We start from the raw sequence: 12,450 nt of genomic DNA, 5'->3' as shown, positions 1-12,450 counted from the left end.
AACATTTTTTCTTAGTTTGGAATCTCTCTGTTCTGGAAGGTAGAGGTTGCCAGAAGTCTGACCTACAGATAATTGGATAAGTGGAATGTTACTGTTATTTTAAAAGTGCATGGGTCAGAATTTAAAAGAAAAAACATTAGTCCTCATGCACTTTGTTGTCAAAAACATTTCTTCATTGCTATGCCTGCATGAATTCAGTAGAGTACTTAATTTATAAAAACAAAACTTCATTAGGAGTTGATCAAAAAAGAAAAAAGGCACAAAGCGATTGGCTTAGTGATGATATATAATAGAACAAGAGTTATCCAAGTTTTCAAAGCATGACTCTTTAGGATTGGGTCAAAGGTAATGCTTAAATTTATACCCCTTTTGGTACCTTTTTTCTCTGTTTAAGTAATTTTTTATAATGGAAAAACTTTTCGTTTTGGAATTTATACATCAAAAGAATGACAAAAACAAATGTTCATTAGACTTTTTTTTTTTTTTTTTTTCCAATTACAGGAAATTCACCTTCAAATCCAAGAACTCGTTGGCTTTATGCCCTGATTCAGACAGTGAGGATGAGCTAAAACGCTCTGTGGCCCTCAGCCAGAGACTTTGTGAAATGTCAGGCAGTGAACAGCAGCAGGAAGACCTGGAAAAAGTAAGTAATTTTAGCAAACTTAAGAAATGCCCAAAATAGATCACAAACTTAATGTCTCTGTCCAGACTAGTTTTTTGTTGTTGTTTTTGTTTTGTTTTGTTGTATTTGAGGTTTGTTTGTTTTTTGGTGGTGCTGGGGGTTGAACTCAGGGCCTTATGCATGTGAGGCAAGCACTCTTACCAACTGAGCTATAGACCCCAACACTTTTTTTTTTTTTAATATTTTTATTTGTAGATGGGCACAATACTTTTATTTTATTTAGTTTTTTTTGTTTGTTTGTTTGTTTTGTTTTTTTTTATGTGGTGCTGAGGATTGAACCCAGTGCCTTGTGTGCTAGGCAAGCATTCTACCACTGAACTCCAACCCAGCCCCAGACTAATTTTAAAGTATGTATATTCTCTAGCTCAAAAACCAATCTGATTTTAAGAAAGTAAAGTTGTGCTGGCACAGTAGCAGACCTGTAATCAAGTGATTTGAGAGGCTGAAGCAGGGGACCACAAGTTCAAGGCCAGCCTCAGCAACTTAGTAAGACCCTATCTCATAAAAGAAAAAATTTTTAAAAAGTCTGGAGATATAGCTCAAATGTAGAGTACCCCTAGTTTCAATCTCTGGTACTGAGCCCCCTGTCCCCCCGCCACAAAAAAAAAACTACATATACACACATACATATTCTAAAATGTTATAGACAAAGTACTTCCTTGTATTGACCTTTAAGGCTACTTTTACATACTGGTTCTTAAATAGTTGCTTCCTTTATTTTGGTAACAACTGTATGTTAGGGAACCATAGTAAATATTGTGTCAGCGGAGCAACTAAGTAATCAAATTGATTAAAAATATGAGCGTGAAGACCTGACTACATCATTTTCCATCTTAACACTTGATAATAGTTAATACTTTGAAGATTTAAACTTTCCTAGGTATTTACATCATCTCATGCTACTGTGTTTTGTAAACTTCCTTTTTTGATAAAATAATGAAATTATAGTAGTTATGTGTACTGAGTTATTTCCCATCTTGCTTTAAAACTAGAGGTAGGAGCCAAGCATTGTTTCATACACCTGTAATCCCAGCGACTCAGGAGGCTGAAGCAGGAGGATTGCAAGTTCAGGTCCAGCCTCAGCAATGTAGTGAGACCCTGTCTCAAAATAAAACATAAAAAAAGGGCTGGGGATGTGGTTCAGTGGTTAAGGGACCCTGGGTTCAATCCACAGTACAAAAAAATGAATAAAATAACTAGAGGTAGGACTGGTGTTGCGGCTCAGTGGTAGAGTGCTTGTCTATCATATGCAAGGATGTAGGTTTAATTCTCATCACTAAAAAAAAAAAAAAAGATTAGAGATGGTTTGTGGTTGCTTACCTTGAATAAGAAATAAAAGAAATTCTCTCAGATATGAAAGAAGAAATTATTCATTAGATAATTGTTAATATTTGCATAATCTTGTATAATTTGTATTTTTCTTATTTCAGATCAGCCAGCATTTAAATGAAATACTGGGTATAATGAAGAGAACATTTCAATATAATCCATGTGTAGATTGGCAAAATACCTAAAAAAGATCATAGTAACTATTGCTGAGTAATTTATTTTGAATGATTTTATTTTATCATATTTATGTATTTTCCAAATTTCTACAAAGTACATACTTAGCACTTACTATAATCAAGAAAAATTTTCATGTGTTCTTATGTAGTTATTATTTTTAAAATTAGGTTTGCCTCTTTATATACTGATGATTGATTTTTAAGTAACTCAAAGCATCAAAGAACTTAAGAAATAGTTTCTTTTTTAAACTCTAAGATTGCTTTATTTGTAGACATTCTGGTTTCCTCTAAAAGTAACTGTTTCTTTCAGGATTCAAAGTTAGGCAGAACAGAACCTGATAAGTCTGAATTGGAAAACTCAGGATTTGACAGAATGAGTGAAGAAGAACTCCTAGCAGCTGTCTTAGAGATCAGTAAGAGAGAAGCTTCACCTACTCCCAGTCATGAAGATGATGATAAACCAACCAGCAGCCCAGACACTGGCTTTGCAGAAGATGATATTCAAGAAATGCCTGAAAATCTGGACACTGTAGAAACTGAGAAGCCCAGAACAATCACAGAGCCAGGTGTGTTTTTTGTTGTTGTTTTGTTTCCTTGTGGTGCTCTGGATTGAACCCAGGGCCTCATGCACACTAGCAAGCTTTGTACCACTGACCTACATCCCCAACCCAGCCAGTTAGGTTTAATGAAGATAAACATTTTAAAGCATAAAAGTGTTCCAGTCTTATTGTGATAATTAGCTTCTAAATAATCCAAGCCTAGGATCTTTCAAATTAAAGGAATAGTGAAAGGGCTGGGGTTGTGGCTCAGAGGTAGAGTGCTTACCTGACACGTGTGAGGCACTGTGTTCGATTCTCAGCATCACATATAAATAAATAAAAATAAAGGTCCATCAACAACTAAAAAAAATTTTAAAAAATATACTGACCTGGACCAATATAGCTGATTCTAAATAATGTCTCTTCCACTTTTGTCCCCTTTAGACCTTTTATCAACAAAACAGCCAAAATAATCTTTCCAAAGCATAACGCACACCATGTCAACCTCATACTTAAAAGATATTGTGACTTCTCAGTGCGCGTAATATAAAAATCTGAGCTGCTTCTTATGGCCTATCTCCACTCTTCCCACTTTCAGTCTGCTGCTTTTGCCATGCTGTCCTTGTCTGTGTCCCTCAAATACTAAGTTCTTTCTCATCTCAGAACCCTGGCACTTAGGCTTCTTGGAGGCAAGGGCCAGCTTGCTTTTTTATATCCCCAGCTTATAACACTACCTAGCACATAGTGGATTCTCAATGAATATTTGTGATCCAACAGATTGGCCATGTGGTAAATCACTTGAAGAGGGGCAGAAGACTAGCTGAGTAAGGTTTCATAGTCTCCAGACACACGCCAGAGGGAATAGTGTGTGCAGAGTCTCAGGAGAAAAGCCAGGCAAGTTAGTGGACCTAAAAAAAAGTTCAGAATGATCTGCATGACTGGAGCATAGTGCTGAAGGGAAGAAGCAGAAGGTAAGACTGGAGAGCCAAGCAGTTAAGGAGTTAGGCTCTTATTTTAAAAGCATTAGGGAGTTACTGGATATTTTAAGCAAACAAGTATTTGTGAAGATTGATTTAAAAAAAAAAAAAAAAGATTATTCTGCCCATGGTGTAACACATAAATTAGGAAGAGCCAGAGCAATCCTGTAAGACCTGTTAGGAAGTTATTTGCAAAGGTCCAAGCAAATGGTTAATGGTGCTGTAGACCAAGATTTGGGCTTAGAAAAAAAAGTTGATGGATTTAAGGGATAGTTAGAAAATAATGATTTATCTGAGCTGAGGAATAAATGAGGGAGAAGTCAAAAATAACCCTTAGGTTTCTATCTTTACAGGGAAAAAAAAAAAACTGTGGACAATGATCTGATTAACTGAAATACACAACATAGGAAAAGGAGCAGGTTTTATTTGGGGTAGGGGTGAAGCAAATGATATATTCAGTTTAAGACTGTTGAGTATTTAGCACATGGATCCCTTTTTATACATTATATAAGTTTCTCCTTTTTTTTTTTTTAAGGCTTCCTGGAATTGAGTCTTTTATTTCTTTTTTTTTTTTTAAATCTTTATTTTATGTATTTCTGTGGTGCCAAGAATCGAACTGAGTGCCTCACACATGCTATTGCAAGCACTGTACCGCTTAGCCACAACCCCAGCCCTACATTGTATTTTTTTTTAAGAATACTCACTTGCAGCATTCTTTTATTATTATTATTATTTTAGTTGTTGATGGACCTTTATTTATATAAGGTGCTGAGAATTAAACCCAGTGCCTCACACATGCTAGGCAAGTACTCTACCACTGAGCCGCAGCCCCAGCCCCTGTATGTTTCTTAAAGGTGGATTGTTAATCCATAGCCATATTTGTCCCTGTAGTAGTTTCTGTGCTTGTCTGATAATCTCATGCTACTGACAAATATATAGAATTTTGCATCTCAAAGGACACTTTATCTCCTTTCACATATATCACAGTATAATTCAGGATTGCCTGGGGTACATTGGTATATTGAGTCCTGAAAATTATTGGTTAAGAAAAATCATTGTCACCTTTTTAAAAAAATGTTTGGATATAAATAGTTATGCTCATTTTATAATCTAATATAGCAACCTCAGCCCTCAGATCTTTCTTCCACTGTGAAATACTTATCATCACCTAACTTTGTATGTCTCAATTTCACATTTCTAGAGGAGACCTGATTAGTTGACTCAAATATCATTCCCAGTCCAGTAAGCAAAGACCATAGGGACAGGCCAGACCATCTAGGCTTTGGAAAGCCTGTTCCTCCAATAATGGAAGAAAGGAAGAAATTATTTCCAATATAATTATTTTTTAATGAATATTAGCTATAATGTAATTGGTGTTTTTTTAAATTTTTTATTCTATTTATACATGACAATAAAATGCACTTTATTACATTGTACATAGATGGAGCATAATTTCTCGTTCTTCGGGTTGTACATATGTAGAATCCCACCAGTTGTATAATTGTATATGTACATAGGACAATAATGTCTGATTTCATTCTACTATCTGCCCCACCCTCATTCCCCCTCCCCTTTGTTCACTCCCCTTTACCTAAAGTAACTCACCTTTCCTAGCCCGTCCCTCTATTGTGAATTAGCATCCATGTATCAAAGAGAACATTTGGCCTTTGATTTTTTGGGGACTGGTTTATTTGGCTTAGCTTATTTTCCAGCTCCATCCATTTACCGGCAAATGCCATAATTTCATTCTTATTTAAGGCTGAGTAATATTCCATTGTATACGTATATCACATTTTCTTTATCCATTCATCTATTGGTGGACACCTAGGTTAATTCCATAGTTTAGTATTCTGAGTTGAACTGCTATAAACATTGGTGGACTGCAGCACTATAATATACTGATTTTAAGTCCTTTGGGTATAAACTGAGGAGTGGGATAGTTAGATCAAATGGTGGTTCCATTCCAAGTTTTCTGAGGCATCTCCATACCACTTTCCACAATGGTTGCACCAATTTGTATTCCCACCAGTGATGTATGAATGTACCTTTTTTCCCACATTCTCACCAACATTTATTATTGCTTGTATTCTTGGCAAGAAGTAAAATCAAGAATCAATAAATGGGATGGATTCAAACCAAAAAGCTTCTCAGTGAAGGAAATAATAATGTGAAGAGAGAGCCTGCAGAAAGAGAAAATCTTTACCACATGCACCTCAGATAGAGCATTAATCTCCAGGATATATAAAGAACTTTAAAAACTTAACACCAAAAAACCAAATAACCCAATCAACATAATGGGCTAAAGAACTGAACAAACACTTCACAGAAGAAATGCAGTCAATCAATAAATATATGAAAAAATGTTCAACATCTTTAGAAATTAGAGAAATGCAAATCAAAACTACTCTAAGATTTCATCTCACCCCAGTCAGAATGGCAATTATCAAGAATACAAGCAACAATAAATGTAATTGTGTTTTAAGAAACAATTGGAGCCTGTTGTGGTGGCACACAGCTGTAATGCCATCAACTTTAGAGACTGAGGCAGGAGGAACACAAGTTCGAGGTCAGCCTCAGCAACTTAGTGAGGCCCTCAGCAATTTAGCAAGACTCTATCACAAAATAAAAAGAGTTGGGGATGTGACTCAGTAGTTAAGTGCCCCTGGGTTCGATCCCTAGTACCAAAAAGGGAAAAAAGAAACAATTGGGACATTAGTACCTCATAAATTCTGAATTTCTTTTCCTCCTCCACTGAATATTCAGCATTCATTTATGGTAAGTGTTCACTCAGCAGTTTAGTACAATTCAAAATAACTTGATGTGATTATGAAAATAAAGATGCTGTAAGCTTCATAGTTATCTATGCAACAGAAAAATATTAAATGCAGTATTTGGGCAGATAAAGAGCATATACTAACTAATAAATAGTCACATAGAATGATTGTATAGCTGGGCACAGTGGCACACACCTTGTAATCCCAGTTACTGGGGAGGCTGAGGCACCAGGATCACAAGTTCAAGGCCAGCTTTGGCAAATTGGTGAGACCCTTCCTCAAAAAAGTAAAAGAAGGGTTGGGATGAAGGTGATAGAATGCTCCTGGGGTCAATCCTCAGGATGGTAAATGAGTAAGTAGGGTTATAATGTAGCTCAGTGATAGAGCATCCTGCGGTTTAATCCCAAGTGCCACTAAATAAATAAAGGTAATTCTTATTGACCAATTAAATTCTTTTTATAAGAATTGCAGGACTGGGGTTGTAGCTCACTTGCCTTGCACATCTGAGGCACTGGGTTCAATCCTCAGCACCACATAAAAATAAACAAATAAATAAAACAACAAAGGTATTGTGTCCATGTACAACTAAAAAAAATTTTTTTAAAGAATTTCATTAACTTGTGAGGCTGAGAAATTTTTACTTTTTAAATATTTGATATGTATATATTTTAAGAGTCCTCTTCTTTCCCACTCTTATCTCTATTAAAAATTGTAAAGAAATACAAGGCTTGTTTAATTTTTTTCTTCTTGAAGCTGAGAATTGAATCCCAGGACTTTATATGTACATGTGCTCTACCACTGAGCAACTCTCTCAGCTCCTGCTTGATTATTAATGTGGAAACACATTCAGTTGACCTATAGTGTAATAAATGGGAACATCTCAGTAATAGTTTAATCATTTTAGCCTAATGCTTCCCCCGCCCCCCAGCCCCCCAGTACTAGGGATCAAGTCCAGGGCCTTGTGCATTGCTAGGCAAATGCTCCGCCACTGAGCCACACCCCCAGCACTTAGCCTACCTAATTATTATTCCCCTTGCTCTAAATGGTACTTTATTTTTAGTACTTGGTCATATGATACTATGACCTGTGAATATGGATATTTGTTTTTCCCTATCCTTAACCTTAGTGTGCTTTTAATGATCAGTTAAGTTTCATAACCATTGCTGTAAACCAGTGGTCTCAACCAAGGGCACTTTTTCCCCTCAGGGGACATTTGACAAATACCTTTCATTTTTGGTTGTCACAACTGGAGAAGATGAATACTACCAGCACCTAGCAGGCAGAGACAAGGGATACTGCTAAAATCCTATAGTGCACAAGATAGACTCTTCCACACCCCTAAAATTGTCAGTAGTCCTGAGGTTAAGAAACCCTTATGTAGATGTAGTATCGTGAGATAGAATTGTATGTCCAAACAAGTTTTAGATGAAGCATAGGGGTAGGGTGTATTACTCCCTGAACAGTAGATGTCACTCTAGTCTAGAAGTGTCCATTCTCTAGAGAGAATTTTCCAAAATAATGTTATGTTCTGCTTCCTCAGATCCTGCCAGTTTTACTGAGATCACAAAAGACTGTGATGAGAATAAAGAAAACAAAACTCCAGAAGGCTCTCAGGGAGAGGTTGACTGGCTCCAGCAGTATGATATGGAGCGTGAAAGGGAAGAACAAGAACTTCAGCAAGCATTAGCTCAGAGCCTTCAAGAACAAGTAAGAGATTTTTCTATTGCTACTTTCTCTATACCTGTATTTCCCAAGAAATACAATAATAATAAAAATAGCAGGCATTGATTAATTACCGTTAGGCATTGTTCCAGGTAATATATATACATTGTTATTGGTCCACAAAAAAAAAAAAAAAAAATCTTATTTGGGGCTTGCTTTGAGTTTGAAACATATGTTAGTAAACTTTCCTATTTTGAAAATCCAATTGCAACAGAACGTACTGTCAGTTATGTTCCATACTGTAGTTCATTTTCATGCTAAAGCAAAATGGGATGTTAGGAATTATTCCCACTCTAACCTTATTTTGCAAGATATGGAAACAGCAAGTATACTACCATGATTTTATCATTAGTGTTTTAAAACAGTTTATTTGTTCTGGTTATTTTCACAATATGAATCTTCCTGTGATTTTTTTTTTTTTTTTCCTTTTTTCTTCCACCTTCCCTCCCCAGGACCTTGTGCTTGCTAGATAAGCACTCTATCACTGAGCTACATTCCCAACCATTTCTGTCTTGTTTTTGAGAAAGGGTCTCCCTAAGTTGCCTCAAACTCTCCTGCCTCAGCCTCCTGAGTAGCTTGGATTATAAACATGTCACTACACCCAGCATTCTATGAATTATTTGAACATAAAATTCTCAGATATATTACCTGAAATCTAATTTTCAGATTTTGATAATAGAACATTTATCTGTTCTTTGCTTTATGTAGTAATCTGTTCTGCAATTTTTACATTTCTGTTTTTGTTTAGATTTTTTGGTTTGTTTTTCTTGTGGTACTGGGGATCTAACCCAGGGTTCTTATTAGGCAAATACTCTGCCACTAAACTACATCTCCATTCCCTTGGAAACATTACTTCTAATGTAAAACACCAAAAATGTAGAAAGAAGAAGGAATTTTAAAAAACAAAACAAAACAAAAAAAAACCTTGCCAAGGTCTAATTTCTCAGTGGAAGTTCCTTATAGTGCAGTAAAAGGAAAACATAAGCAAATCCCCATTTTCTTTTTTCCTGTCAGCCAACCCAGTTAAAAATGGCCTGTTTTTCTCAAATGTAAGAATAGGGTTATAAGGTGAAGTGTCTAGTTTAGTACATTTGTATCATTCTGTTAATAACTAGAGTCTTTTTACTTGTTGGTTTCAGAATAGACTTATTCTGAAAAGAAATATAAAATACATAAAATTTTATAAGTATAAACTCAAATAACATTATATATTTTTCTTTAGTCATTTCTTTTTTTTTTTTTTTAATAATGGGGATTGAACCCAGGCACTTAACCACTGAGCCACATCCCCGGCCCTTTTTATTTTTATTTAGACACAGGGGCCCAGTGAGTTTCTTAAGCCCTCGACCTCCCAAGCCACTGGAATTACAGGCATGTGCCACTGTGCCCAGCCATGCATCATTTTTAAATTATCTTTTCCCTGAAAATGAGGAGGGAAAATTTTTATACTCAACATTTTCCTATTTCTTTTATGAATACATAGTCCTGTAGTTTGAGACATTTTCAGGAGGTATCAGAGACACCATTTTTTATTATTCATTTATTTATTTTTTACTTATTTTTGCAATACTGGGAGTGAAACCCCAGGCTTTGCCCTGTTCTACTGTTAAGCTACATCCCCAACCCTTGAGGTACTATTTCTTTCTTAAGAAAGTCCCAGCTGTATCAGAAAAATAACATGATCTGGAGCAGTGGTGCACACCTGTAATCCCAAAGACTCGGGAGGCTGAGGTGGAGGATCACAAGTTCAAAGGCAGCCTCAACAACTTAGCCAGACTCTGCCTTTAGAAAAATATAAAAAAGATGTGGCTCAGTGATAAAGTGCTTCTGTGTTTAATCCCTGGTACCAAAAGCAAAAAGAAAAAAATGTTCATGTAATATTGTTTCCAAGCATCTATCTAGTTGAGCAAGAATAAAAATAGAAATTATATATAGCATCTTATGGAAATATTGTTCATCTTGGTGCCACAAGTAGGGTTAGTGGTGTGCTAGTGGTGGCTCATCACTAGCTCATATGAGCCAGTGTGCCCTCCTCTTTCCAACTCTGCATTCAGTGTCATGTGGGTAGCTTAAAATTGGCTGTAGTGGGAGTACTTATATACCATGGAAATTGGCAGATGCTGTAAATCTGAGGAAATAAAAGACAGCCATTTGCTAAGTATCTACTGTATGCTAGGCATTTTACTCACATAAGAAAGAAAAGCACATCGTAGTGTCACACTGAATGTTTTTTTTTCCATTGGCAAGCCTAATGTCACTGACAAGAAGGAATACCATTTAAAACAAAACAAAACAAAACAAACCCTTAACTGTTTTAAGAGAGCAGTGTTGGAATAAGTAAAGGACTTCTTTTCACATCTCTCAAAATGTCACATTCCAAATATCCATGAGGTTACTAAAAGCATTATTAGCCATACTTCCAGAGAAATTTATCCTCATTAAATATGTCTAATAAATACCTCTTTAAATACATTATTTTTTGTTCTTGCCCCTTTAGGAGGCTTGGGAACAGAAGGAAGATGATGACCTCAAAAGAGCTACAGAGTTAAGTCTTCAAGGTGTGGACATCATTTTAAAATTACATTTTTATAAATAGTAAAATATATCACATATAAGAGCATATAAAATGTGTTAAGAATAACAAATGTTAGCCCTTCCAGGTACTGAAGTAGAGCTTTCAAAGTTACCTATATATCTCTCCCTTTCCTTTCCTCTCAGAGGAAATCACTATTCTAACACTTATATTCACCTTTAGCTTGCTTTTTAAAAAATGATTTTTATTATCTATAACCTTATTCCTAAACAACATATTTTTTTTATTTTAAAAGTTCAAATAGCAAGAATAATCTCTGTTTAATGAAAGACTAATAATGTTTCCACTGCTAGGAAAGGGCTGGAGTGTAGCTCAGTGGTAGAGCACTTGCCTAGCATGCACGAGGCCCTGCATTCAATCCCCAATACTGTATACACACACACAAAGAAAAGATTCCTAGGAGAATGTAATATGACTTCAGTTTTCTCGTAAATCTTCAGGAGCTCCCTCTGAATCAGTGGGCGGTCCTGAGCAAGTCTTCTGTAGCAAAAGGTTCACATAGTCATGGCATTTGGCAAAACTAACATGTAGGCAAAGTACTGGAAGCCCATAGAGAGATGTAGTCACAGAAATTAGATTCACTCCCTGTTTTCCATTTCTAAAATCACTATGGTCATTCTCTAGCTCTCAAGTAGATCAAAATTGAGCTGGGCGCGGTGGCACAGGCCTGTAATCCCAGCAGCTTGTGAGGCTAAGGCAGGAGGATCTCGAGTTCAAAGCCAGCCTCAGTCAAAGCCAGGCGCCAAACAACTCAGTGAGATCCTGTCTCTAAATAAAATGTAAAATAGGACTGGTGATGTGGCTCAGTGGCCAAGTGCCCCTGAGTTCAATTCTCAATACCACCCCCACCCAAAAAATAGATCAAAGTTGAACACTTCAGTAGTATGAAATAAATGTTTCTGTCTGATCTAATCAAGGAGGTATGAAGGTGAGAGTAAGGATTTCACCAACACTTGGTTGAGACAGTTACAAATAAAGATCCCAGCGAGACTCACCTAGACATTCTGTCTTCAGGTTAAAAAGATAGTACACTGGTATAAGTGACAGCTGTCTCAAGTCACATCACTCCCATCTGGACTGGTTGCCCCTACATGTATGCACAGATACTAAGATCTTCATAACCATTCTCCTGGGAATTCCCTGTGATGCTCCATTGTTTGAATTTCTTATTTCCTCATTCTTCCATATTCTTGGTCTTCTTGTGTTAATGGAAAACATCCTCCAATAGTTTTCTTAAGAAAGAAGGCATTTATCCCATGCCTATAACCCCAACTACCTACTAGGGCGGCCTCATCTAATCATAAGTCCAAAGCCAGCCTGGGCAAATTAAAAAGACCCTGTCTCAAAATCAAGCAGAAATGCGGGGCTGGGAGTATAGCTCAGTAGTAGAGCACATACCAAGTATGCATGAAACCCTGGTTTTAAATCCTACCACCACCCAAAAAAAAGGAGAAAAGGAGAAAGAGGGCATAGCTTAAATATTTTGGAATCCTTACAAGTTTTATTCTTCCCCTATATGATCGTTTGGCTGAATATAGAATTCCTAATTTGCAGTCATCATGGAAGCATTCTTCCCCCTGCCTTCATACCACTGGGAAATGACAGAAGTCTTGTTTGAAGAATTGCTGTATGAAAAGACATAAGCCTTTCTTTATCTT

General features: G+C 36.4%; 1 protein-coding gene across 5 annotated transcripts in view; it reads left to right on the top strand.

The window, feature by feature from the left end:
• Positions 1 to 12,450, top strand: part of USP37 (ubiquitin specific peptidase 37) — an 88,192-nt gene that overhangs the window by 64,363 nt on the left and 11,379 nt on the right. For all 5 annotated transcript variants that reach the window (XM_079135189.1, XM_079135188.1, XM_079135185.1 and 2 more), the window contains 4 exons: positions 502 to 643; positions 2,498 to 2,753; positions 8,018 to 8,184; positions 10,697 to 10,757. In XM_079135189.1, the coding sequence (XP_078991315.1) occupies positions 502 to 643; positions 2,498 to 2,753; positions 8,018 to 8,184; positions 10,697 to 10,757 (626 nt within the window). The remainder of the gene's footprint in view (positions 1 to 501; positions 644 to 2,497; positions 2,754 to 8,017; positions 8,185 to 10,696; positions 10,758 to 12,450) is intronic.

Source organism: Sciurus vulgaris (assembly GCF_902686455.1).
Source record: "Sciurus vulgaris genome assembly, chromosome: 3".
Classification (NCBI taxonomy): domain Eukaryota; kingdom Metazoa; phylum Chordata; class Mammalia; order Rodentia; family Sciuridae; genus Sciurus; species Sciurus vulgaris.
The sequence above is the reverse complement of the archived record's forward strand: the minus strand, read 5'-3'. Positions and strand labels throughout refer to the sequence as shown.